The following is a 26,123-nucleotide window of genomic DNA, read 5'->3' as shown; positions in this document are numbered from 1 at the left end:
TAAATACTAGGTATATAAGAAATATGATCACCTCCCGTCCTCCCCTCAAAAAAAGAAAGAGAAAAAAAAATAGAAATAAGATTTCCTTCCCTCAAAAAAAAAAAAAGAAATAGGATCACTTTTGTTCGTAGAATCGGCCTTTTCTAGTTCGATAATTGTATAATTACATCTTTTATGTTGTTGCAAGGGTTGTTTGACTTTACCACCTAAAAAATTGGCAAATTGCGTTTTCACCACCTAGAAAAAAAAATGTATTTTACCACCTAAAAAATGATGTTTTACCACGTGATAGCGGCAAGTTAGATCGAAAGTTAAGTGGGGCAATTTCAACAACTATATTTTGGATTTCCTTCCGGTTCCCACAATTTCCATGTGTATAAGCTACAATTATCCCATGCTTCTCATTAATTCATTTAATTTGGTAAAATTTCTCAAATTTATGTTATTTTCCAGGTTTGCAAAGAGAAATCCAACTGCTTTAAGGTACGAAATTTGTTTGATTTGAGTAGGTAATTTGTAATTGAATTTGACTTTCCATCCAACTTGCCGTTAACATGTGTTGCAGGCAGTCAACTACATTTTCTATTTTTTCAGGGATAAAAGTCGTCAAATTAATTTTTGAAATTGATAAAAGTCCATTTAACCCAAGTTTATTTTCTTTCGGTAAAAATCCGTGTAAAAAGAGGGAAAAACAATCGCATACGTAACCTATCGAGTTCAATTAACATGAGTTTGAGCACGACTTTGACTTTTATAATCAAATTATGTGTGCTTTGACTTCCATATCCATTATCTGATTATCCTATTCCAGACTGAGTAGAGATAATAATCTTCACATTCAAGAACAACGGATCAAATTTCCCCTGTAAGTTCTTCACTTGTATTTTACTGCTTTTCTGTACTTAAGTTGCTTCGCAATTAACGAGCATTTTCCATTTTATCTAAGTTTATATCAATTAAAATGGTAAATTATCTACCTTTTCTGGTTGGGTTACTTTTATTGCCTTCAATTCCATGAAATTGAACTTGCAGTTGCTTTACAGATTATAATCAATAGGTAATACTGTAATGGTACCATGTATGGCTGATTGTTTGAGTTTTAATTTCTGGGTAGTGAAGTTGCCAAAATTATTGCAATTAAAATTTAACAAAGATCCCTTTTCTGCAGTATAATGGGGGTATTAGTATGTTTATGGAAGAAAATTTTATCTAAAAAATGAACCCGTTTTATTTATATAATGATCATTTCTGATGTGGGGTTGCAATCAAATTTTTCAGCAGTGTTGCCGCTGTCGAATTTGGGGGTAGTTCTGATGGCTATACTGTTTGGTCAATTATCGGCTTCAGAATTTGTAGTTAGTTATTGCTGATTTGGTATGTATTTTAGACTGGACGAGGCGAGTTTGAGGGAAATGGGCCAATATGTAAGTCGATTAGAATTAGGTGCCGAAGAAGAATACTATGATGCTAGCAATACTGCAAATCCTAGTAGCTATGGCCATGCCCATGATGATAGTTCGGTTTGTTTAGACAACGAGATATCTGACCTGACGAGAATTAAATCAAAACCGAATGGGCATTTGAGTAAGATTAACCCGGGAAAGAGAAAGAGATGTGTGCCTACGGTTGCAATGTTGGCTGGTAGAGAGGCTAATTATTCTGGGAGAGGGAGGTTCACTTCTGCGGACTGTTGCCATGTGGCTAGCCGATATGTGCCTGTTAAAGGACCCTGGCTTGTGGATCAGATGAGCAGTCGAGCATATGTATCACAGTTTTCAACAGATGGGTCTCTTTTTGTTACTGGATTTCAGGTTAATCTTAGAATGCTTAGATATGCGGTTGATTTTTCAAGTTATTGGCTTCCCGCTACTCTTAGTGGCTACTTCCAAGTTATAATTTGCTTTTGTAGTAATTTGGTTGCACTTTGGTTGTACAGGGAAGTCACATTAGAATATACAATGTTGACAAGGGATGGAAAGTTCAAAAGAACATCCTGGCTAAAAGCTTGCGTTGGACAATTACTGACACATCCCTTTCGCCGGATCAACAACACCTTGTGAGTGATTGTCATTTGTTTGTTGGTAGTATACTAGAATGATCAATCTTTTATTTTCGGGGAAGGGGGGGGGGGGGGGGGGGGAGATTCTTTTACGAGATTTTGTTTCGGTTGAGATGACATGACATGACAATATAATGCTATTGCAGGTATATTCCAGCATGTCACCTCTTGTACATATTGTTGGTATTGGATCTGCGGCTACTGAGTCTCTTGCGAATGTAACTGTATGGATCTTATTCCTCAAATTTTCTGCTCTTAGGAGACCTATATATACATTTTCTTTTTAACGTATGGTGAAATGCGTGTACTAGTGTTTGGATTTTAACAATTTGTGGTATAAAAGCTGAAAGAAGTGCGTTCCAAAATATCGTTTTTGCGGAAAATAGGTAACACAGGAGCTTTTTGTGAATGTCATTTGTAATCTGCTTCTACCACATTTAGCTCTTAACCAGCTCATCTCATGTAAGCTTCCACAAGAATCTTTTGTGCATGTCATTTCTAATGAGGATGCTTGCCACCATAGCCAGTTGTTCGTTCAGAAGTATCTATTACAAAATGAGAGATTTATTTGCTGTAAAAATCCATGGCCCTTCAAGGGAATCCTTATGAGGGGATGCTTGGACTGGAGAAAATGAATTAATGGGGTACTAATAAGACAAAATAAAGAGAATGAAAATGGTCATGTCGGTGGTAGATGGAATGAGTTAGTGATGGTGTAACGAGGGAGGGATGACGGTATTATTACCATTATTTGGGGGTTAATGTATTTTCTGAGGAGGATTGGCGGTGGTGGGGAAATATATTTCCAATACTGAAAGTAATAATTCCCACATCCCCCCTACTGACGTTATATATACGCCTTGTTATAGTGCGTATCAATAATTGGTTAATAAGAAACAATGAGAAGAAGCTTTCAAAATGAAGTGTCGTAGTTCATTTTATGTTCTTAACTTGCATTAACCGGAGAAAAGATGTCAAATATTTTGAGTTGATAAAATTCTTAATATGTGTGATTTGTAAAACCGTGTAGATCATTGGGGGAAAGAGTGTGTAACATGGCTGTGATAAATTCTTTAGAGAAGCGCATTATACACCTAAGATAATGTTTGTATACTTAAAATATTCTTGTAGAGTAACAGGGGAATCAAAGCTATAGAAGCGAGGGAAATAAAAGCAAATGTTCTGTGTTGTCAATGTTGCCTAAGTTTCTAGTTTCCTTGCTCTATATTGTATACATTAGGAGACCAAAAAGTAGAAATCATATCACTTAAAGTGGTACAAGGAAGTACCCTTTCAAGTAAAACCGAGAAAAACATGAGCAACCTTAACAGTTTTTATTTGTCAAGGATATTATGCAGTGTCCTCACTGTGTACTTTTGGAGGCTGACTCTTATTTCAGGACATGTAGCATCTATTTGCAAGAGTATGCATACGAATGCCTTAATTAGATGCCTCAAGATCACCATATTTGGGTGATTGAACTTTTAAATGAATAGCAGTTTGTTTGAAATATGGATTATGGAAGAAAGAAAGATAGTTTTGTGTAAGGCACTAAGGCAGTACAATGGCGCATGGGCAGTTCTAGAACGTGCTCATTTTTGTTTCTGGCGGTGCTACTCTTGGGAGTTGGAACTCAAATTTACAGGGGAGAAGCGTATATTTAGAAACCAGTTTTAACAATATGAACCTTATTTCATAGGTTTTGTGGGTTTTTGACACAGCCATAGTGCATTGCTTTCCTAAACCTGTGTAGTTAGCTTTTGGATCCTATGGCTGAAATTGTTTTTCAGAGGCTTGGGGGATTGATAAGGGTACACCTGAGGAGATTTCTCTTGTTGAAACCTGTTTGTATAACTCTCAATTCCAGATTAAAGTTATGACTTTATGAGGTTGACTGAATGTGCAGTATGTCGATATTGTGCTGAATTAAAGACCAATTCATAGACTTATGCTTCAGATTTTCTCACACCAAAATAGAAATGTACAAGTATTTAAGGTAGAAGGTTGTGAGTTAATGGAATGTGCAGTATGTCAGCATTGTTACTGTTTTCAGTCTGGTAGTATGTCCTATTTAGGCATATAAGCCTTTAATTTGGCAATAAAGTAGCACCCTTCTTCTATTGCTTGAGCAGTTTTGCAAAGGAAAACATTGGTACGAGTATCAACAGAAGATGACTTATTAGATAAAGAATATGTATGTTCAACACCTAAAAAGAGGATAATACAAACAGAGAACATCAGCAATCCTTCAAAGACTAAGAACTTAAGAAGACACTAGAACACCTGTCAAATCCCTGATGTTTCTGAATATTAGAGAGTGAGATCCCGTGGGAAGCCCCATTAGTATGGGTCTAAAGGGATGCTAAATACAGAAGCAAAAAACACCCATGCTTAAATTCAATGTGACTGAAATACAATGGAAGAGAGGTGTAGAAAAGTTATGTTTTTTTAAATGTGAGTAGAAATGAAATCAAATGGATACCAAACTTTCATTGGAGGAAAGGATGATGAAGCAGTGTACTATGAGGCCCTAAAAGTGAGATCATAGAAAGGAAAGACCTTCCATAAGAAAAGAGAGATAAATAGTAGATAGTATGTGGGAGATGAAAGAGTATCCTTGAAGTGGCGAGGTTAGCTAGCTGGTCCAAGAGGTAAACAGCCAGTGATATGATAGTGGCTAACTCAAGGAGGGGGAAGGGGACTCTATTATGCTAATATGTCTGCACCAAAATGAAAATGTAATGGTTTTTTTTTATCCAAATTTAATTGATAAGCCTCTTAGTTTTGATGTTTAGTCCACCTTAACTGTTACTTTAAGTTTTAAGTGATGCATATGAATATATGATAAATAAATCAACAAAGCTGCTCCTACCATTATGCCTTTTTCTTCCTTGAGGAAATATAAAAAGTACAAATCTAAAGAAAAATTAAATTAGATCATCGTGTTCTGGCTTGAATCGTTGGCTGGTGAAACCCAGGGAGATTATTGGGAAGGGGTTTACATGTCAAGTTAGGGTTTGAGTTTGAAGAAGCGTGTTTAGAGGTTAAGTTGGGGCTTAGGCTCTTGGTCTAGTTAAGGAGGATGTCGAGTTAACTCAATGGGAAGAGGGTGAAGGAAATGGAATCTTGGATCTTCAAGGGATCTATTTAGAGTGGTTTATCATTGGTAGTGGAGTTAGGGAGAGGATGGGAAAGCCTTTCCTTTGCTTGTATACCATAGCTTAACGTGTTCGATAGGTTGTAATAAGTGGTGGTTATGAGATGAATTTGAGTGTAACTTTGCAAAGAAAGTATCATCAAAATGTGTACAATGCGGCCCCATCCCCAGACTAATGTTTTTCTTAGCATTACCATGGAAAATCATACGACTTTCCTTTAACACTTACATACAAACTCATTCGTATCACAATTTATTACTACCTACCAAACATGCGGTAATGGTTATTAGAAGTATGGAGGTCAATAAAAGAGCTAAGGGTAACGTAGGCCTTTACCCTATGCGTTGCACATATTACTTACCATTTTAGGCTTTTCAAAGTAAGGTGTCAACAATCGAATAAGGATTGTATGAAATCTAGTTCGTAAGTTTTAAGATAGTTAAAGAGAGAAACAATATTAGTTACACCAACTGTTACAACGTTGTGAGTTTGTATACTATTGACTTTATCAAATCACTACACGCTTTCAAAAATATTAGTAGGGGGTGTCTTAGTGCACAAATGGTATAATAAGGATGATTGGAAATTTGGAATATGACGGAGCCTAGAAAATTTAGTTTGCTATGGAGCTACTTATGGTAGAAAATCATAGGTACCGTTTTAGTTATTGGTTAGGCTACTGTATGTTCTACTAATACAAACATTTGATAGCTAAATATCATTTAGATATTTTAATCTTATAAGTCTATGTTTCTAACCCTAAGTTGGGGGAAATTGATTTTGGCACACCATATTATTGATTCTGGCACAACATGTGAATTGAGCACAAAAAACTGTTCTCTCACAGTAGGTGTGCCAAAATCAACATTTGGTGTGCCAAAATAATTTCCGTAAGTTGGGTATGATTCCAAAAGAAGGATACAAAAGGAATAAAAGGAGATTGGGGAGAGGAATTTTATGAGAAAGCCCAAAATTGTAATAAAATTGACTTATCAAATGCCCACATATTCTCTATTTTAGGATGTCAAATTATAGGTCCAAGTGGTTATTTTGAATTTGATAGATTATTGGTCCAAGTGGTTATTTTGAATTTGATAGAAAAAGGTAACTTCTGTAATTAAGATTTGGAGATAATGGAGGAGAAATCAAAGAATACTTTCATTCTTTCCCCTCGTATATTCCAAAGGTCTTGTTCTATTTGACTTATTTCTGACAAAACAAGTTCAAATAACAATGAGTCAGATTAGGTTAGGAAAAAGATAATTTCATATGCAAAGTAAGTTTTCAGACGAAAGAAGTTCAAAGAATTTCAGTTAAGATAAGTTCAGATCACATTAGTCGAAGTTTGAGTAGAACAGACCCTCAGTCTTATTATAATGCAGTGGTCTTATAAGCCATATTTTAGTTAACAAAAAATTCTACCTGAAATATGAAGTATGGTTACTCTTGTCATATCTTGAACTGTTTCCTTGACATACTTGTATAGTTGTATATGGTATTTTAAGACAAAATAATCATTTGGCATGTAAACTTATGTTGTGCAGGACATCCACGATGGTTTGGATTTCTCGGGGTATGGGGACGCTCGCTACGGATTTGGTATCTTCTCTGTGAAATTCTCAACAGATGGTCGAGAACTTGTGGCTGGAAGTAGTGACGGTGCAATATATGTTTATGATCTTGAGGCTAATAAGCTTTCCCTCGGAATATCAGCTCACACTGTATGCACTTCTCTGTTTTTCTTTTTTCTTTTTTCTTTTTCAAGGTTGCTCTGTATAATTTACTCAGTTCGTTAAGCATCCATTTGTTTCTTTATTTGGCAATGACAGGTTTCATGATTTTGGTGTTAATTTGTTTTAATGACGTAAGTGAACACCGTTAACTGCAGCCATGGTTTTCAAGAATTAAAGATTCTGGACCAAATGCACATTGATTCCTGATCATTTTGACAATAGACAAACTATTAACATTTATTTCTAATCAAAATGGCAGTTTCGTACCTGGTTTCGCATTGAAGATTGCTTATAGATTTCAACCAGACTGACACAGCTGTTAAAATGATTAGACGTGACAAACTATGTTATCTATATTGGCCAAAAGGATTGGAGTTATTAACTTGTTATGGGTGTATGATTTGGGTGTTTCAATGTTATCTTCTTTTTATTTGTTGATGGCATGGTGATGAAATGGATTACATGTCCCTACTACGTGAGGCAGTGGGCTAACGCAGAGTACTGTCTATGATCAAAACACCCAAACAATCCACCCTATGCTCATTGCATATGAGTTAATTTCTTCTTATGAAAAAAAAAGCAAATGCATGAAAGATATGAGGCAATATGTGTTTATTTTTATATATATAAAAAGGAAAAATATCAAAAAAGGTAGCAAAACTGTGAAGATATGAGGTTGGTTCAGTGAACTACATAGAGGGAAGTGAACAGGGTTTTATGTTCGGGGTTCTTTTCCAACTTGTTGTCCAAACTTAATTGTACTTATATGGATGATATGTACTCATTTTTGGTATGAATGTGTTATTACTAGTAATCATCCCACCCCAACACCCTTCCCTAGAGAACTAGCTAGATAAGTCGACTAGCTAAAAGCAAAAAGAAAAAATAGCAACTTTACCAATAACAAACCAATTTTGACCTATATGGTAGCTGGTCATAAATGGTGTCAATGGGAATGGATTTGTATGTAAATTTGTAATGAAATCAATATCCATTCCAATGGTAATGCTAGTTCACTCAAAATTATCCATTTTTTCTTCATAAATTTTCATTACCATCCATTACCATTTAGGGAGTGGTATTGGATGAGAACGCAAATTTATGAAGAAAAACACTAAGTGTGAAATAAAGTTTCATTACCATGGACATTATAATGTTATCTTTCTCAAATAACATTTAGATTACTTCTCATTCCCACCATTTATTACCGGCTACCAAACAGGCCGTTAGTGTATAGAGCCTTTGTATCCATTTTAGTATGTACTTTGGAAAACACTAACTGGAAGTTAAGCAGACTCTTTGTCTTCTGAAAGTTAGGGTGCAATTATACTGATTTGCTTAAAAAGGACTTGTGACCAATCTTGCTTAGAATCTAAATGGAAGCTATTTCAAGTAGATCAATACGAAGTATTATTTAACAGATTCCCTTTTATTTTGGTATATAGCTGAATCTAGACAAATTGAGACCAACTTATTTTTATCACGAAGAGATTGGTTACAGTTATACAAGATCAAATAATTATATGCTCCACCTGTATAATTAAGATCTGTATGTCACTTGATCAGTAACTTTTTATGTGGCAAGTTGCAGTTTTGAATCATTTTGGACAAAATATCTATTTACCCATGTTTCTAGTACAGTTTTAATGAAATCTAAGGAAACAATAATTTTTTTATTGTTTGTGCAGTCAGACGTGAACACTGTTTGTTTTGCTGATGAAGGTGGGCATCTCATATTTTCTGGAAGTGATGACAGTTATTGCAAGGTAAACAATGTGCCCTTTAAATATTTTTATAAACGGTAAGATGCAAATAATTTGCCTCTCTATCTCAGTGAAGAACCTAGTAATAATGCACTAAAGCTCAAACTTAAAAAAGAGAAACAAAAGGATAATTAAAGCAAAAAACGAACTTCAAAAGTTGACTGCGGTTAACCCAACAGGTGGGTGTAACTAGAATAGTTACACTCTGATTTAATGGAGGTAAGTTAATATCTAAAATGTATCGAGCCCAATCCAACCAACCTAGAGGCTAGAGCACCCAAATCCACCAAATAAACAACCCTAAATCTGCTATTGAAATGTTTCTAAAGTCTCAATTGCTAGGCGGAGAGCTCCCAAAGAGGTGCACCTTAAGTGTACCCGAGGCTGAGGTCCAAAACTTTCTTTTTCACACCAGTGATGAAGTGAGGCACGCCCTTCCGTAGCAGCTAGCAGGACCCCTATCGCCTCGGTGCACCTCAAGTTTTCTTACACACTAGTATGGTGCCCGTGCAATTGCACTAGTTTGTACATCTTTATTTAAATCTTATAACTATACTAAAACACAACTACCTAAAAGCTTAGCGGACACATGCAGCCCTCTCATTAAAAAAATCCCCTCTAGTTGCCCACTCCTAAATTAAGAAATTTTGTCATGAAATATCTAAGGTTGACTACTATATTTATTACTCCTGTTTTTTTTTTGTCCAATTATTGCACTCTTGTTTCTAGGATCGGTGAGTGGGTGTAAGAAAAATGTGGAAAAAGTAAAAGAGAGGTAGTAAAATGGTGGGTGGGTGTAAGAAAAAGGTGGGTAAAGTAAGGGAGAAGTAGTGGAAAAGTATACTTATTGTGGGAAAAATGGAGATGGTAAAATATGTTTGCCAAAACAGAATATCTTAGAAGTCGGTAGAACCAAGAAAACTACCCCCTTCTGGAAAGGGGTTACATAAATAAATAAAATAAAACACGGAGTATGATTTTGGAATCAGATATCATATTATTCTACCAAGTTAATGTTGTTTTATCATTCAACTAGTATTTTGACTTGTGAGACTTATATATATGTAAGATCTCATTGAAGAAACAATTCTATTGTCTTATTTGAATAATACAGTAGAACAATAAGTTATAGTTCGTAGACATAACATTTGATTCTAAATCATATTGAATATAGTAGCCAATTGTAATATTGTAATCAATCTTAGCTATTCAATGATTAAACTGTTTTATTTAGAAGTGGGCAGATGGGCGGGATTTTTTTAATGAGAGAGCGGCATGTGTCAGCCTACATTCTTGGTACTTGTGTTTTAGTATAGTTATAGAGTGCTGAACTGTCCTGAGCTCATAGAAGTGGCCACTTTCATTGTGATTTACAAACCAGTGACCTCTGCTTCAGAAAATGTTTGTCTTTTGAAACCCTTTTCAAAGGCTTCAATTGCAACAGAACTGGGGTAATAATGAGAACACATAAAAGCTAGTTGTCCAGCTCCGAAAGACTGTTCTAAATCTACCAAAGGTCTCACAGGGGTGGGTTTTATTTTTGTATACTTCTTATAATCACACCATAAGGGGATATTATCTTACTGGATCCCTTCTCTGTGACAGAATGTTCTTAGCCTCTTACTTAGGTTAACCTTGGTTTTCTTAATGTGTCACTGAAAAGATATGGGTTGGGCTCGGTTGCCGAAGCAATTTGCTAAACTATTTGATGATGGAAGGATTTCTGAAATTGAGTTCTATACTTCTGTGTTTTGCATTGGAAATGCGAGGATTATAACTTAGAGATTTTCTCTAAAAAAAGTTGCATATATTTATACTCTCTTCATCTCCAAATAACAGGCCAAAATTCTGTTATGAGTTTATATGACCCGTTTTAGAATAATATGCCACTTTTTAGTTTAGTGTGTTAGAGTTTAAATTATCCCTACCTAAATTACAACGAAAGACCACCTCATGGTATGAGCAGAATTGATGATGGAAGGATTTCTGAAATTGAGTTTTATACGTCTATGCTTTACATTGGAAATGCGAGGATTATAATTTAGAGAGTTTCTCTATAAAAGAGTTGCATATAGTATACACTCTTCATCTCCAAATAATAGGCCAAAATTTTGTTATGAGTTTATATTACCCGTTATAGAATAATATGCCAGTTTTTAGTTTAGTGTGTTAGAGTTTAAACTACCCTACCTTAATTACAATGAAAGACCACCTCATGGTATGAGAAAAATCTGCAGACACATGAAACTTAGATAGTGAGGTATACTCCCTCCTTTCAGGAATACTCGCAACAGTTGACTTGATTGGGCACGTAGTTTTAGGAGGAGAGTTGAATATACAAGGAAGTGAATAAACTAAGTTGCAAGTGGGTTAGTGGGGTATTTTTTTTATTGTTTCACAAGGACATGGGTCCTTTACTTTTGTTGGTGTGAGGGGGGTGTTTAGGGGGTATCATGTTTTATTTATTGTTGCACAACCTACTAATTATCAGAGGGGACCATAGGGGAGGAATAAATAATAAAATAAGCGTGGTCCCTTACCAAAAATAGAAGTGTTGCAAGTATTCAGAAAAGGCCGAAAAAGGCAAGTGTTGCGAGTATTCTGGAACAGAGGGTGTACTTATTTTCTGGTACGCAAAATGCATTTTTATATATTATGAGAATGGCAAGAGGACAAGATTCCTTAGAATAGAAAACATTCAGTTCCTTTAATGCTATGTTGTAAACCTCCTAGGTGGCTAGGATATGGTCCCTTACCTTCTATGCGCTGAATCTCCCAGGGCCCTTAAGAGTATTCGAAACCTTTAGACCTAAAGTTCGGTCTTGGCCTACTGTGTTAGTAAATAATCCTTTAGTAACTCTATTGTTGAGAAAGAAGACCATGATCATAATCAACCCACTTTCCTTCCTAGATATTTTGTGATTTAGATAATTAACCAATGACTGTTTGTAGGCTAGCTGTTTCTATTTTGTTTCTGTTGATTTGTCTTATGTATGACATCATTGTAAATGGAGTCACTAACCATTAGCTGTCAGAATGGAATATGTGGATGGGACTGACTGTATGTCAAAAATACAATGAAGGCACGGGCTGTAAAATTCAATCTTTTGGGTAAAACTCAACGAAGGTGCTATATATTATAGTATATACACAATACCTTCATTGTACTATTGACCTACCGTCAATCCCATCCTCACATACCATTATTCTTACAGTTAATTATTAGTGGCATCATTTAAAATGATAGCATACATAAGACAGATCAACATAAACAAAATAGCAACAGCTACAAACAACTCATTGCTTAATTATCTAAATAGCAAAATATATAGGAATGAGTCTGACTGTTTTTTCTCTCATTTTTGTGTGAATTATTGCTGCATTATTCTGCATTCTTTTTGCTCTTCATCTATTCCCAATCACAAATGATCACACCCCCCCCCCCCTCTCCTCCCTCAAAGATAAATCAAGCCCAGAGCTGCGCGATACGCTTCCAGCTTTGTTGAAACTGTAACTGAACTTTGCGAATATCATGGCCTGCAATTATGCACTTTCCAGATGTTGAATAGCTCATCTTCTTACCTTCAAACCAGACTAGTTCTAGATTTCTAAGCATCGACTCGAAGGGGAAGAGTATTGGGGAGACTACAGTAAAATTATGTTAGGAGCAGTGGCGGATCTTTGTGATGGCTGGGGTGGGCCTGGCCCCCCCGGCCGAAAAATTTTGTAGTGTATTTTTAGTTATGGCCCCCCTAAAATTTGTGTATAATCATATAATTACATAGTATAATGCTTAATTTTTCTCTACCGGCCCCCCTTATAAAACCGTTCAAGGTCCGCCACTGGTTAGGAGCATATTGCTTGAGGGAGACGGCAGAGAACGCAAAGGGAGTTCTGTTGTGAATTATGTTATGATTTGGAAAGGGAATTAGAGAATTGAAACGTATGCTTTAGCTAGTTTTGGGAGAGTCGATCCTCTCGAATGCTTGACTGATTAAATTTGATTTCTCCCATCATTCATAGCGTCTTATTCTTCTTCTCTTAATTCTTCTTCTGTGATGCTCCTGAATTCTTATGGAATAACCCCCCCTTCAAACTTGGCTTATTATATAGAAAAGTAGGAATAAATTTCCCCAAAAAACCTTCGTATTCTACTAAAAGTGCTACCAATGTCAGGAATGCTTTTCACAAGTTGTCTGGGTCTTTAGAAGGAAGTTGAAATTTCCCAAGGCTTGACTATCTTTTAAGAACCTTCTAACAAAGGATATGTGGTTAAATCCCTCTTAGCTGATTTAATTGAAGATGTAAAGTTGAGAAAGGTTGATTAATGAACATAGGCAATAGAATATGCTTGTTGCATTTGTTGCACATATGCAAGTATTTAGTATGTCAATTACATTGTTATCCAAGAAATAGATGCTGTATGAAATAGGCTTGTTCTAATTATGTTAGACATCAATGGTAGAGTCTTACCGCTTTTAATCTTCTATTATTAGAATTATAGTTCTATAAGTTTAATTTAATCCAAAATTAAGCATCTGATAAAATCCCTTTATATTACCAGCAGAAACATGTTATGCCTAACAATTAAATTTTTCTAATATGTTTGTTCTTGAAGGTAAAATAGTTATCCCATTATATTTTATGGTCACAGTCTCACATATACGAAGTATACATTATAATGCTGGATGCATGAATCTAAAATAGTATGGAATTAAATGTGTCTAATACTTGTATTGACTTATTATGTGAATAGTTATGTATATTTATCACCTTGTTTACTACCCAACAAACTATGAGATGTGAGGAATCGTAGGTGTGGGACAGACGATGCCTCATTGCAAGTGGGAAGGCTGCTGGTATCATGACAGGACATTTAGAAGGAATAACATTTATTGATAGCCGAGGAGATGGTCGCTATTTCATCTCAAATAGTAAAGATCAGAGCATAAAGCTCTGGGATGTTAGAAAGATGTCCTCTAATGTCACATGGTATGTAAACTTTGTTCCTCTCTTTTTTTATCAAGAAATTATAGTTGAAAAAAATGTCAAATAAGTGATACGCTATATTCATCATGTTATGTATGTTGTGACTGTTTTGGATTCTCTGACCATTTTGAAGTTATAGTAAAAGTGTTGTAGTAGTATCAACTCTACAATATAGATGTACATAAATTGCTTCAAGGCATGATGGAAGTTAGAGTTTCACGTCATTCTTCAAGAAGTACATTCGAGTTTTCTAGTCTCTCTAATGTATATAACTTCCCTAAAAACCTTACATTACAAGCCAATGGCATAGTCGTGAGTCTGTGTTTTGATAAGTGGAGTCCTATTGCCAAGTATTTTGATTTGTAACGTTATGCTACTCGAACAAATTATGATATAGTTAAAAACATTTGAAATATGGTGTGATTTTTTGGAAAATGAACAGTTGAAATATTGTGAAAAGAAATGAAAGTTGACATCAAGGAGAAAGTCATAAATCGTCATAACTAAACCAGAGATCTTTCTCATAGGAAAAAAAAAGAAATAGGAAATACAAATGACATTATTTGAGTTGATAAGTGGCAATTTACTCATGTATTTGGTTTTTGTCATTCGAGTGTTGGTTGGGCTTTCTCCAACTATTATGATCGTAGGAACCATGTTCCCTAAATTTCATTGTTTCTACCTTATTACCCTAGCATAAGTTCAAAGTCCTTATGATACGTTGTACATATTTCACCTCTTTGAAATGGAAAATCAAGACCATAGGTAAGTTTATAGACAAGCTTCCCATATGAGAAAACGCAAATGTAGGTTGAGCGACATTGGATGACCTTTTTATATAGACGAGAGTCGAGTTTTGATAGATCATTATCGTGTGAGTGTGGTTGTGGTTGTGGTTGGTGAGAGATTGGATACATCTTTTTCCCCCGACGTAAAGATTGGAGTGACACCCATGTGATCTTAATCACAATACAAAATGCATTCATGATGGCCTCTATTGAAGCTATTTGGCTGATCTACAGTTGAAAGATTTGATTAATTTATTGTTTGAAATTGATTTGAGTCGTTTTTTAATATTTTGGAAGGATTCTTCTCAAAATTGGGGTGGTGAAGTATTTTGTATCTTGTAATCTTATATTAGGACTTGGGGGCTACTAGTGGAGAGAGAAAGAAAGCGTAATAATACGGGGTTCGGGGACATGGATCCATTCTAATTACACATCCCTTAAAAGATAAGCCAAAAGCAAATCTTGCGGTCTTAGTGAAACCGGGGAAGTAATGGATTCTTATCAACTTCGGGTTGGAAAATACTATTTTTTTTGTTTAAATTCGGCCTACTGTAATGGATGTTTCCATCCTAGTAATTTGACTAACAGGAAGCAAAATTATTTGGCTAGTTAAAAATGATAGCTTGCTTACACTACAATCTAGTATGACTGTACATTAATATGAAAATGACTGATTATCATACAATGTGCTAACACTGAAAGGTTTCCTTCCTTTCCTTTCATGTCTCTTTCACCATGTTCCTTTTTTTCTCTTAAAGAACTAGTTTCCCTGTTTTTGTTCTTGTGGATAGCTGGATATCATATATCATTATGGTTATTTGCACTGTAACCTGTTTATGATGTCATTTTGACACGCACCTTCTATCTGCCAGTGACCTTGCTCCTAGGAATTATGAATGGGATTACAGATGGATGGACTATCCAGAGCAGGCAAGAAATTTAAGACATCCAAATGATCAATCAGTAGCCACATATGAAGGACATTCAGTCTTGCGTACGCTAATCCGTTGCTATTTTTCTCCAGAATTTTGGTGAGTTCAATGCTGATGTCTAACTTCTAAGCTATGAGCCGAACTATCTATCTATGTGCTCCCTGTTATGACCAAGTAATTTCATGAACTTTTTTCTTTGTCATCAACATACAGCTAGCATTCTAGAAATAGTAGTATTTTTCTAGTATCTAAGGAGAGTTTAACAGTAAGGCACTTCTTGCTGCTCCAGACAGCAGTCTTAGATAGGAGATTAATGGTGTTTCTAGATTCCCTCACCTCTCTGCTCTCCTTAGAAGAAAACAAGATTGTTACTTTCTATCCAACCATGGTAATTGACCTGCATCAGATTACATTTTCTGTTATTCCCACCATTCCCATATTTTCTGAACCTTTTTATTTGATATTATGTCATATATATGCATTACAATTTGTCAGCTTTAAATATCAATGCAACAACTGACAAATTCTTATTCAGTCTGCATAACCTCAGAAGATTTGTGTTGTCTACTCTTAAAACATTTGTGTCCATTAGGAGAACAAGTTTCTATCAACCACATTGTCACAAAATTGTGTGGGATAAGCGGTCACTGCTCCAAAGTCTTAAAGAGTTCAGCTCTTGACAACGGTCATTGTTGTATATAACCTGTGGAGTACTGTAGGTGTAAACTTGACAGGTATGCTAGACATAGGATATCTAGTTAATTTCCTCCTTTGCTGGGATGAAAATGAGGGATGTGCAGATCTTATTTGTGTCCTTTTTTCTTAATCACCCAGAAAAAAGGAGATGTAGTCCCTCTTCTTCGTCTCCCTTCATCACCCAGTTACCCTACAGGATTTCTTATGGAATGACATCCTGAGATGTTTGTGCACAAGACTGCAATAACTGGAGCTCATGGCTTAGAGTTTTTTCCTTATAGTATAAATGGCAAAAATTATTTGTAGAAGTAAGAATATGACAACTGTTCTGGGTTACTTTTGATGAAAATGAAGTGAATGTTGTTCTGTTCTACACTTGAAGCAAATCCCTTGACATTGCCAATCCCCCACTTTTGCTTACAGCTTTGGAAGGTTGAACCGCCAACCTTGCCTTGTCATCGACTTGCTCAGTTGACTTTAATCAGCCTCTTTTCTACTGGTGTGATAGTTCCTAGTCGGCTACACCAAATTCTCTTTAACTGAGTGAATTGCCGCAAGCAATCCTACTTTCATCTATTGTAGTATTGTCATAGGAATATAGATCAGAGTAATCAGACTCAACAAGGTGAAAAAAACATTTGCAGAGATTAATACGAAGTATTGCAGAGGTTAATACGAAGTATATCATCATCTTCATAATTTTAAATCAACACATAAATCTACTGGCAACACAAGTTCTTTGATGTTTCCTTGAACACTTCGAATTTGTTATGTGATGAACTGAAGGATTTTCTTGATCTTCTAAGAAACCATGTGATAGGTTTCTCAGTAATTGAAAAACAACTCAAAGGAGTTTTTCTTTGGAAAGTTTTAGAGAACTAAGGCTTGTTTAGAGAACTTCAACAAAGACTGTGTGGTAATAATAAACCTGTTATTGAATTTTCTAAAAAACCAGGGGGGTGGTATTGAACCAAACACATTAACATAAGATATCATTCTTTTCTAGAACTCATCAAGAATGGAGAATTTAACTTGAATTGGCTATGTTTAGCTACCAAATAAAAGTGAAATCATGACGAAACCATTAAAGGGGTTTGCATAGCAAGTTAAGGAATATACTTGATCGCCTGTGTTTAAATAGTTTTAACATCATATTCAGTAAAATTGCTTCACACGGAGCCAAAAAGCTTCAGGTTAAATGTGGGGAACTTGTTCGTAGTATTTTATATTCTTTTGACTTGCATTATTTTTACATTTAAATATTCTAAGCACTGTTTTATTGTTACTAAAAGATACTTCGTATTTCTGATCTAACAATTGGCATTCTCTTTTCAGTGGACAGAAGTACATCTACACAGGTTCAAGCGATGGGAGTGTGTATATATATGACTTGGTATGCATCTATCTATGATTTTGGGCCCTAATTTTTGTGTTGTTCCCTGGTTGTTTTTATGCTTTCCAAGATATGTCATATATCTACCCCCCCCCCCCCCCCCCCCGGCATACAGAATTCTAATTAGTTAAATCGACATACAGGAAAATGTACTCCGTAACTGACAATCTGAGCTTAGGGTCTGTTTGGCTATGTTTCTAAAATATAAATGTTAGGAAGTTGGCCAAACAATTACCTACATTAAAATTGCTGAATGAATTTCATGTGACATTGCTAGTTGTTTTCTCTGAAGCTATAAGCTGTCAACCATCTGAAATCAAGGGTCTAATAATAATAGCAGCTCTATTTGTGTATAGGACTAGGGGTAAGCTGTGCACATTTGACCCGCACTTACCCCGTCCCTCACTTACCTCGTGTAGGCGGAGTCTCATTGGATGCAGTGGGGTTATTTATTAGGAATTTTAGGATTATTACCTTGTAGGAAACTTGTTAATTTTGGTTGTACAGTACGGAGTATCTCTTATGTAGCAGTCTAGCTGTTTAGTAGAGTATGTAAAGAATTAAAATGCAGCTTTTAAGATACACATCAAGAACACTTTATTCTGGCATTGAACCGCGAATGATAATACTACAATGATTCGAAATGCACTTGGTGGTGAAATAGTTTAAAGAAAATTCAGTCAAATTTGAGGTTAACTAATAAGTATCTCTGTTTGAATGTAGTAAATGAATATCCCTTAACTAGATTGTGTACTTGTTTTTTGGTCTTTGACCAGGTAAGCGGGTCAATTGTAGCAAAGCTTGATCATCATATGTCGGCAGTGAGAGACTGCAATTGGCACCCTAGTTACCCGATGCTTGTTAGCTCGTCTTGGGACGGTAGTATTTTAAAGTGGGAATTTCCCGGGAGTGATGAAACGCCTGCACCTCCAAGCGAAGAAAGAGAATTATGGAGACGGCATATGTGATTTACAGGTCCACCTCCAGTGCTCACCACTCAACAAATTGGGAATGATGCCTACACGATTTCGTGTTCGACATACAGCATTTATCCTTGGTGCACTAATAATGTACTTAAGGTGTAGATTAAGTGTAATTAATTATACTTGTAATCTTTGAAATAGGACATACCTCAGACCTCACCAAATAAGAAATGATTATGTAATGATTCCCATTTCCTTGTAATAGAATTCTTGTAATTTGTACAATTATTCTTTTTCGAGTGGAGGATGTTTGTGGCCATACTTTCAAGACAAGGGTTATGTAAAAAAACAGTTATTCGTGCGCACCTAATTTCATTCTTCACAAAAACAAAGAATCTGTTTCATTTTGGCTTACTTTTTTTCTTCTTTTTGCTCAAACCTTTCCGAAGTATTTAACATAGGTTACTTCCACATAGGTTACTTCTTAAATGGACTTGGTGCACACTAAATTTATAAACGATTTTCCTACAAATAGCTAAATCGAAAACTAATTCCCAATTTGAATTGGTTTAAAAACTAGTTTTCATGGTACCGTCCACGTAGGATCGGGTAAGAGCTTCGTATTTTTTTTTAAAGGTAACAATTCACAAAATCACCAAACTTAAAAGTAATCTAATATATATATATAAAGGGGAGTTTTTTGGAGAGATTTTGGAGTGCCACATAGGATTGCCATGTCATTAAGTGTAATTTAAAATAAATATTAGATACAAATAAAAATGAAAAAATAACTTTTGAAATAGTTTATTATCCGTTTACAAATCTGAGTCCAACAAACAAAAAGATAAATTTTGTAAAAAGATAATATTTAAAAAATAAACAAAAGATAAAAATTTGCAAATTAAAAAAAGATAACTATAATTATCAGCTTTCAATATACGGTATTTTTTTGTTGATGATCTATATATATCTAAACCAATAAAGATTAATCAAACATGCCTTGGGAAAGAAGATGATCTGTGATTATCTCAATTGTGGAACCACACCACGCTATAAAACCACCATCACATTATGTAACTTGCTTGCTTATTATATGTACAATGATATGGCAAAACTTTTGTTGATTGATATTCTTCTTTTCGTTCCAGGTTGTTCAATACAGTACACTCCGTATCACATACAAAATACAAAGTATATATATTAGATTAGATTCGGACGATCGAGGATTATGCGAGAACTTCATAGAAAACTACAGAAGATGAGCGTGAAATTGAGATAATTGTACATAATCTGGTAAATATTTGGTATGTTTGGATATTCACTTAAAATATAATTGTATATCGACTTATTGAGTTTTTGTTTTGGAATTACAATTTTTTGAATTACCGGTTACAATCATATATGCATGTGCTATTTGCTTTTTTATCCTAATTTATTTAGGTGTGATCTCAAAATTTTCACGATGTATTATTGTCTTTTTTTTGTGGTCAAAATCATTCTTTTACTTTGGATTATTTAACACCTGCAATTAGTGGAATCATCATTTTGATGCACTGGAATTTTTTTATTGGTTTATATATAAACTTAACTTCTCATGTAATTCGATCAAGAGTATATAGGAAGTTGGTATTGAAGGATAACGTATTTTTCGATTGATGAGAAGGATGACAACACCGAGCAAGTCATTTGCGGTGATTTTAGAGATTCCAAAAAAAAATCAGTGCATCACCACAATGATGATTTTAGAGATTCCAAAAAAATTATCAGTGCATCACAATGATGATTTGCATTTCCTTAAGCGTATTACGGGTGTATAAACACACATGCAATAGGTAACTAAGCTATACGATTGGATAATTGTTAACAATAAAACCAAAATTTACATAAAATAAAATAATATATTCAAATATAATAGACATATATGAACAAACAATTCAATATGCATTATTAAAATTATTTGTATAATAATAATAATAAAAAAAAGACCCGATAAAAGATAATAATAAGAGAAAAAGATAATTTATCCCGTTTAAAATAATAAAATAGAATTACAAATGTTATCAAATCAATCATATGTTAAGTAGTTATGTATTGTGATAAAAAGACACACGTAATTGATTCTCATATGAATTCATCAAGGTAAAGTTAAAAAATAAATCTCACAAACAAAAATAAATATATTTAACCCGTGCATCGCACGGGCTTTAAATCTAGTATTTCACTAAATTTCATAAGAAAAATAGCGTTAAATTATTTTGTAAACCTCCCCCCCATAATGTGACAAACATTTGTTTTGAAAAGGTTGCAGATTTCAGGTGATCGAACACCTAAGTTGTAAAAACATATTAATGGGTCGTTTTAGGACCTAAATGGGCTCCGGCTCTGATGGGCCTGGAACTTTGAGGAAACTTCTCTTGAGTAAGAAGGAGCATGTTTGATGAAATTAACCTCTAAGGAGAGTTCTCTAGTGAACTCTTGCATATACTTAGTTGTTAGGAATTGTTTAGAAAAGTTGAGAAACAATATAGGGAAGGAGTGTACAGAATTTTGTAGATATTAGTAGAACACTCTAAGATGGAAAAGTTCTAGGCTAGATGAAACCTATTCTTTATGAGCCCTATAAATAGGGATGTGGATTCATTAGAGAAATCCATTCAGGCAAACAAATTTATACAATTACTAAAAGTAAAAATATTAATTATTGTCACTCTAATGTAAAAAAAACCCAAGGCAAATGTAGCATTGTGTTCAATAATCATTACAATATATTTGCAATATTTGTACTGAATTTATTTTGGTAAGATTTATATTTTATTGGTTGTTTTTTGGCATATATATAAAATAAAGAGAGAAAGCAATCAATTCTTAGTATTATTGTATCTAAATTATCAAATTTTGTCAGTAAAAAGAAACAGGGAAAATCATAGATAAAGATTGGAAAACGTGAAGCAAAATTTTAGAATTTTCTTAGAAATTTGGCATTAGGTTTACAAAATTTATACCCAACAAGAATTTTTTAAGTTGTGGCAATCCTAATTTATTTGTTAACCATCAAATGCTTGTACAATTTATTGGTGGGTTTTGATTTGAACAAAAGGAATTAAGTTGCAACAAAGCAAGCTAGAGGATACACAAATTACTTTTTGTTTAAAATCGGGTTCATATTTCTTACAAATAATGTTCATTTGGCAAAATGCAGATGCATCTGAAAGTGGCACTAATAAACTCAGGTCCATGAGAGTACATAGAAGATTATATTTACCATGCCTCGCTCTGCCATTTTATCTATTTCAGAAGTCGCTGAAAGAATGTTGTTCTATCAATTTATCCAATTTCAGATAGTCGCCCTAACTTTCTTGTTGCTATTTTTGTGTTTTCTTATTGGATGTTTTTCCTTGTATGGGTTTTTCAAAATTGAAGCTTCTCTATCAGGCCCGGCCCTAGGGGGTAGGCCGGGAGTGCGACCGCCTAGGGCCCAAGCAAAAAGGGGGCCCAAAAAAAAAAATTAGTTATTAGCGTGCTATATTTAGTGCAATGTAAAAGAAAAAAATCACAGAATACCACCAAAATATCACAAAAATGTCAGTTATAATTTTCAATGCTAAAATCACGGAACTATTTCCAAAAAATAACCTCCTCGGAACTCTCTGATTTCCGCGAAATCTTCACCTTCCTCTTTTCTATTTTTTGAACTTCCTTCCTTCCTTTATTCATCAAATTCTTTGAATTCGTTCAAATAATTCAGTTATTCAGTAGTTCTTATATCAAATCAATTAATTGAATAATTGATTCACATTTTCTTCTCCAATTCCCTAATTTCAAACTTTCAATTTTCAAGCTTTCTAATTAAAACAATGGCAACGGAAATATTTTTATCAAGATATATAGAGGGGCAAAGGGAATTATTCATCAATCCTCAATACTTCTCCCATCCCTTATTTCTGTTAGCAATTCTGATTGTGTTTGTTTCAATCGATTTTTTTCTTTTTTTGTCTAAACTCGCGGCGGCCGGCGGCGGAACGCGAGGCGGCAGAGGTGGAGACAGTCGGCGGCGCAACGCGAAGTGGTGCGGCAGACGGGCAGAGGGAGGTGCGACTGTGCGAGTGGCCGAGTGTGCGACTGTGCGACAGTCAGTTTGTCAAGCTTCTGGAGGTAATTCACTAATTCTGATTGAGTGATTTCCAAATCACTGATTGAAGTTCTTGATTGTTTTATTCTTTTAATTGAAATTATATTATTTTAATTTCAGTTTTAATTCTTTTATTTCAATTTGAAAATTTTATTCTCACTGTTAATTGGTTTTTAATTCGTTTTAGTTATTAACTTATTATTATTCTAACTGTTAATTGTTTTTCAATTCTAACTGTTAATTGACAATGAATTTTAGTTATTATTATTCTTTTAATTTTAGTTATTAATTATTGTAACTATTAATAAGTTTTAACAATCTTTAAAATTAAATCATGGTTGTTGAGTTGTTTCTAACCTTTTCTAATTGTTATTCGTTAATTTTTTTCAATTTGGATTTTGGAATTTTTGTTATTACGAAAATTCTATTTGTTAATTTGTTTTCAATTCTTTTTGTTACAGATTGGAAACGATGAGCAATTGGATTTTGGAGATTTAATTTTTGGATGTTCTATCCAACTTTGAATTTTATAGGTGCTATTGTTCTTTGAATCTTTGATTAATTGATATATTACTTGTTGTTTTATTTATTTTATTTAAGATGTTGTCTGGAAGTGCAAAACAAAAAAAGAGAAAAAGAGAGGAAGAGATGATGAAATCACAGTTTGGAGCCATGGATAAATTTGTGGTGAAAAGGGTAGATACAAATGAGAATTTGGATAACACAAATGAAAATTTAGATCATTCAAATGAAAATGATGATAATGTCGAAGTTAATGAAAATGATGATAATGTTGAGGTTAATGAAAATGATGGTCATGTTCCTAATGATGTACCGAATGTAACTCTTGATGATGAATCAGACATTTCGCATTTGAATATTTATGATCCAAGATATTGGGAAAATCTTGATAATAAATCGAATGATATTTTAGTTGAAAAAGGGCCTCAAAGAGAGAAGAATCTTGATTTTCCATTGGACAAATCTTTTAGGCATTTTTCATATTCTTATTATTCCAGAAAGTTGAGCAATGGTGAGGTTAGTGATCGAAAATGGTTAGTTTATTGCAAACCTATTGATAAAGTATTTTGTTTTGTTGCAAGTTGTTTAAATCTTCTACTAATTTAAGCTTGCTAGCTAATGATGGCTTAAGTGATTGGAAGCATCTTAGCCAAAGGCTCAAACAACATGAAAATAGCGCCGAGCATATGACTAATATGAATACTTGGAATGAATTGAGAATGAGATTAGACAAAAATCAAACAATTGATAAACACGTGCAAGAAGAAATTGTGAAAGAAAAAGAGCGTTGGAGACAGGTTTTATATATATTATTTTCCATTGTGAAATTTCTTGCTAAGCATAATCTTCCCTTTCGAGGATCCAATGAAAAATTATATCAAGATAGCAATGGAATTTATCTTGGATCAGTTGAAATGATTGCGGATTTTGATTTGGTAATGCAAGATCATTTGAGACGAATTCAAAACAATGAAATTCATCATCATTATCTTGGACATAAAATTCAAAATGAATTTATTTCTCTTTTGTCTCAAAGTGTTAGGAAGTCTATCATTCATATTGTTAAAGAGGCAAAATATTTTTCTATTATTCTTGATTGCACTCCTGATGTGAGCCATCAAGAACAAATGACTCTTATAATTCGTTGTGTGAATATGTCAAATAATAAAATAAAAATTGAGGAGTTCTTTGTGGAGTTTTTGAAAGTTGATGATACATCTGGATTAGGACTTTTTAATGAATTGCTAGCTGTTTTAAAGACTCTTGATCTTAATGTTGATGATGTGAGAGGCCAAGGCTATGATAATGATTCCAATATGAAAGGAAAACACCAAGGTGTTCAAAAGAAATTTCTTGAAATTAATCCTAAAGCATTATACATGCCATGTGCTTGTCATAGTCTTAATCTTACTCTTGGTGATATGGCACTTTCTTGTACTAAGGCTATTTCATTTTTTGGAATCATTCAACGTTTGTATTCATTGTTTGCGGGATCTACCAAGAGATGGCAAATTTTGGTTGATAATGTTCCTGGTTTAACTGTAAAATATTTGTCTAATACTCGTTGGGAGAGTCGAATTGAGAGTGTTAAAGCTATTAGATTTCAATGTCCCAAAATAATGTTGGCTTTGAAAGAATTATTTGACTCTAGTGGTAAGGATGCACTGGGAAAAAGTGAAGCGGAGAGCTTGATCAAGGCCCTAAAAAGTTTTGAATTTTTGCTTGGTATGGTCATTTGGTATGATATATTATTTGCTATTAATGTTGTTAGCAAAAAGTTGCAATCTAAGTCTATGTGCCTTGATGCTACCATAAAACAATTGAAAAATGTGTCTTCATATTTTGAAAAGTATCGAGAGGAAGGCTTTACAAAAAGTTTGGATCTTGCTAAAAGTGTTGCAATTGAAATGAATGTTGAGCCTGACTTTCCAACAAAACGTCGTGTTATTAAAAAAAGACATTTTGGAGAGAACAATGAGGATGAAGAAGAAAATCAGTCACCAGAAGAATTATTTAGGGTCAATTATTTTCTTGTTGTTGTTGATATGGCAATTACTTCTTTGAAAAACAGGTTTGAGGAACTTAAGGTATTTGAAGGTATTTTTGGATTTTTATATGATTCGAAACAGTTAAATTCATGTGATGACAATGAGTTGAGATCATGTTGTGTTAAATTTCACTCTACCTTTTCTTTTAACAATTTATCGGATATTGATGTTGATGATCTTTTCTCTGAATTAAAAGTGTTGCAGTTAACTTTGCCAAATGAAACAATGTCTGCCATTGAAATTATGAAATTTATTAATTGTGCAGATTGTTATCCAAACGCGGCGATTGCTTACCGGATATTATTGACAGTGCCTGTGACCGTTGCATCAGCCGAAAGAAGTTTTTCAAAACTGAAGTTAATAAAGACCTACTTGCGGTCAACAATGTCACAAGACAGGCTAAATGGTTTGGCAACTTTATCAATTGAGAAGAATATGTTGGAAAACATTGATGTGGACGTGATCATAAATGATTTTGCATCTCAAAATGCTCGAAGATATCGGTTTTTATGCTTTGATAAGAGTTGAATGATGGGGAAAATAGATAATCGTCATTTTTTGGAATAAATTGTTTGCAAAACTAAGTTTATAATAATGTAGTATTATGTTGATTGCGGAAAAAAAAATTGGTCTTTTTTTTTATTAAGGGGGCCCTTTTTTCCAACTTCGCCTAGGGCCCTTAAATTCTCAGGACCGGCCCTGTTCTCTATTATCTTTTTTTCTATCACATTAGTTTTACAATTTTTATCACTTTTTCATGTATTCCCGCATGTGTAGTTGTATTTGTTTTTTCAGGAATGTAACTTAGTTGTATGACGAATGGTTTGTTGATGAGGAAAGGGTTCAAAAATCGATCGTAACAATCCTGGTTTTATGCGGCTTTAGTTCACTATTAAGTATATGATTAGCTTAAGTTCTTTCTTAAATCTCTTTTGAAATTAATTTGAGATTATGATTTATGAATCCTAGAATTTTAATTAGAGAATTTAA

General features: G+C 34.2%; 1 protein-coding gene and 1 pseudogene across 2 annotated transcripts; both read left to right on the top strand.

Annotated features, from left to right (window-relative positions):
- The first annotated feature begins 706 nt into the window (after positions 1-706).
- LOC110799917 (LEC14B protein) lies at positions 707-18,804 on the top strand. 2 transcript variants are annotated; one of them, XM_022005188.2, is made up of 10 exons: positions 707-865; positions 1,279-1,811; positions 1,937-2,056; positions 2,206-2,283; positions 6,762-6,938; positions 8,639-8,716; positions 13,530-13,705; positions 15,363-15,521; positions 17,454-17,511; positions 18,288-18,804. In XM_022005188.2, exons 2-10 carry the CDS (start codon positions 1,377-1,379, stop codon positions 18,477-18,479), a joined length of 1,473 nt encoding a protein of 490 aa, XP_021860880.1. In that variant the 5' UTR covers positions 707-865; positions 1,279-1,376; the 3' UTR covers positions 18,480-18,804. The 2 variants fall into 2 exon arrangements, with proteins under 2 accessions (XP_021860880.1, XP_021860882.1); XM_022005190.2 differs by having other exon boundaries at positions 732-865; positions 1,282-1,811.
- Positions 18,805-21,104: 2,300 nt separating this feature from the next.
- Positions 21,105-25,874, top strand: LOC110779790 (uncharacterized; annotated as a pseudogene).
- Positions 25,875-26,123: the final 249 nt, after the last annotated feature.

This window comes from Spinacia oleracea, chromosome 6 (genome assembly GCF_020520425.1).
Source record: "Spinacia oleracea cultivar Varoflay chromosome 6, BTI_SOV_V1, whole genome shotgun sequence".
Lineage (NCBI taxonomy): Eukaryota > Viridiplantae > Streptophyta > Magnoliopsida > Caryophyllales > Amaranthaceae > Spinacia > Spinacia oleracea.
Note: the sequence above shows the minus strand (reverse complement) of the source record. Positions and strands in the feature narration are given on the sequence as shown.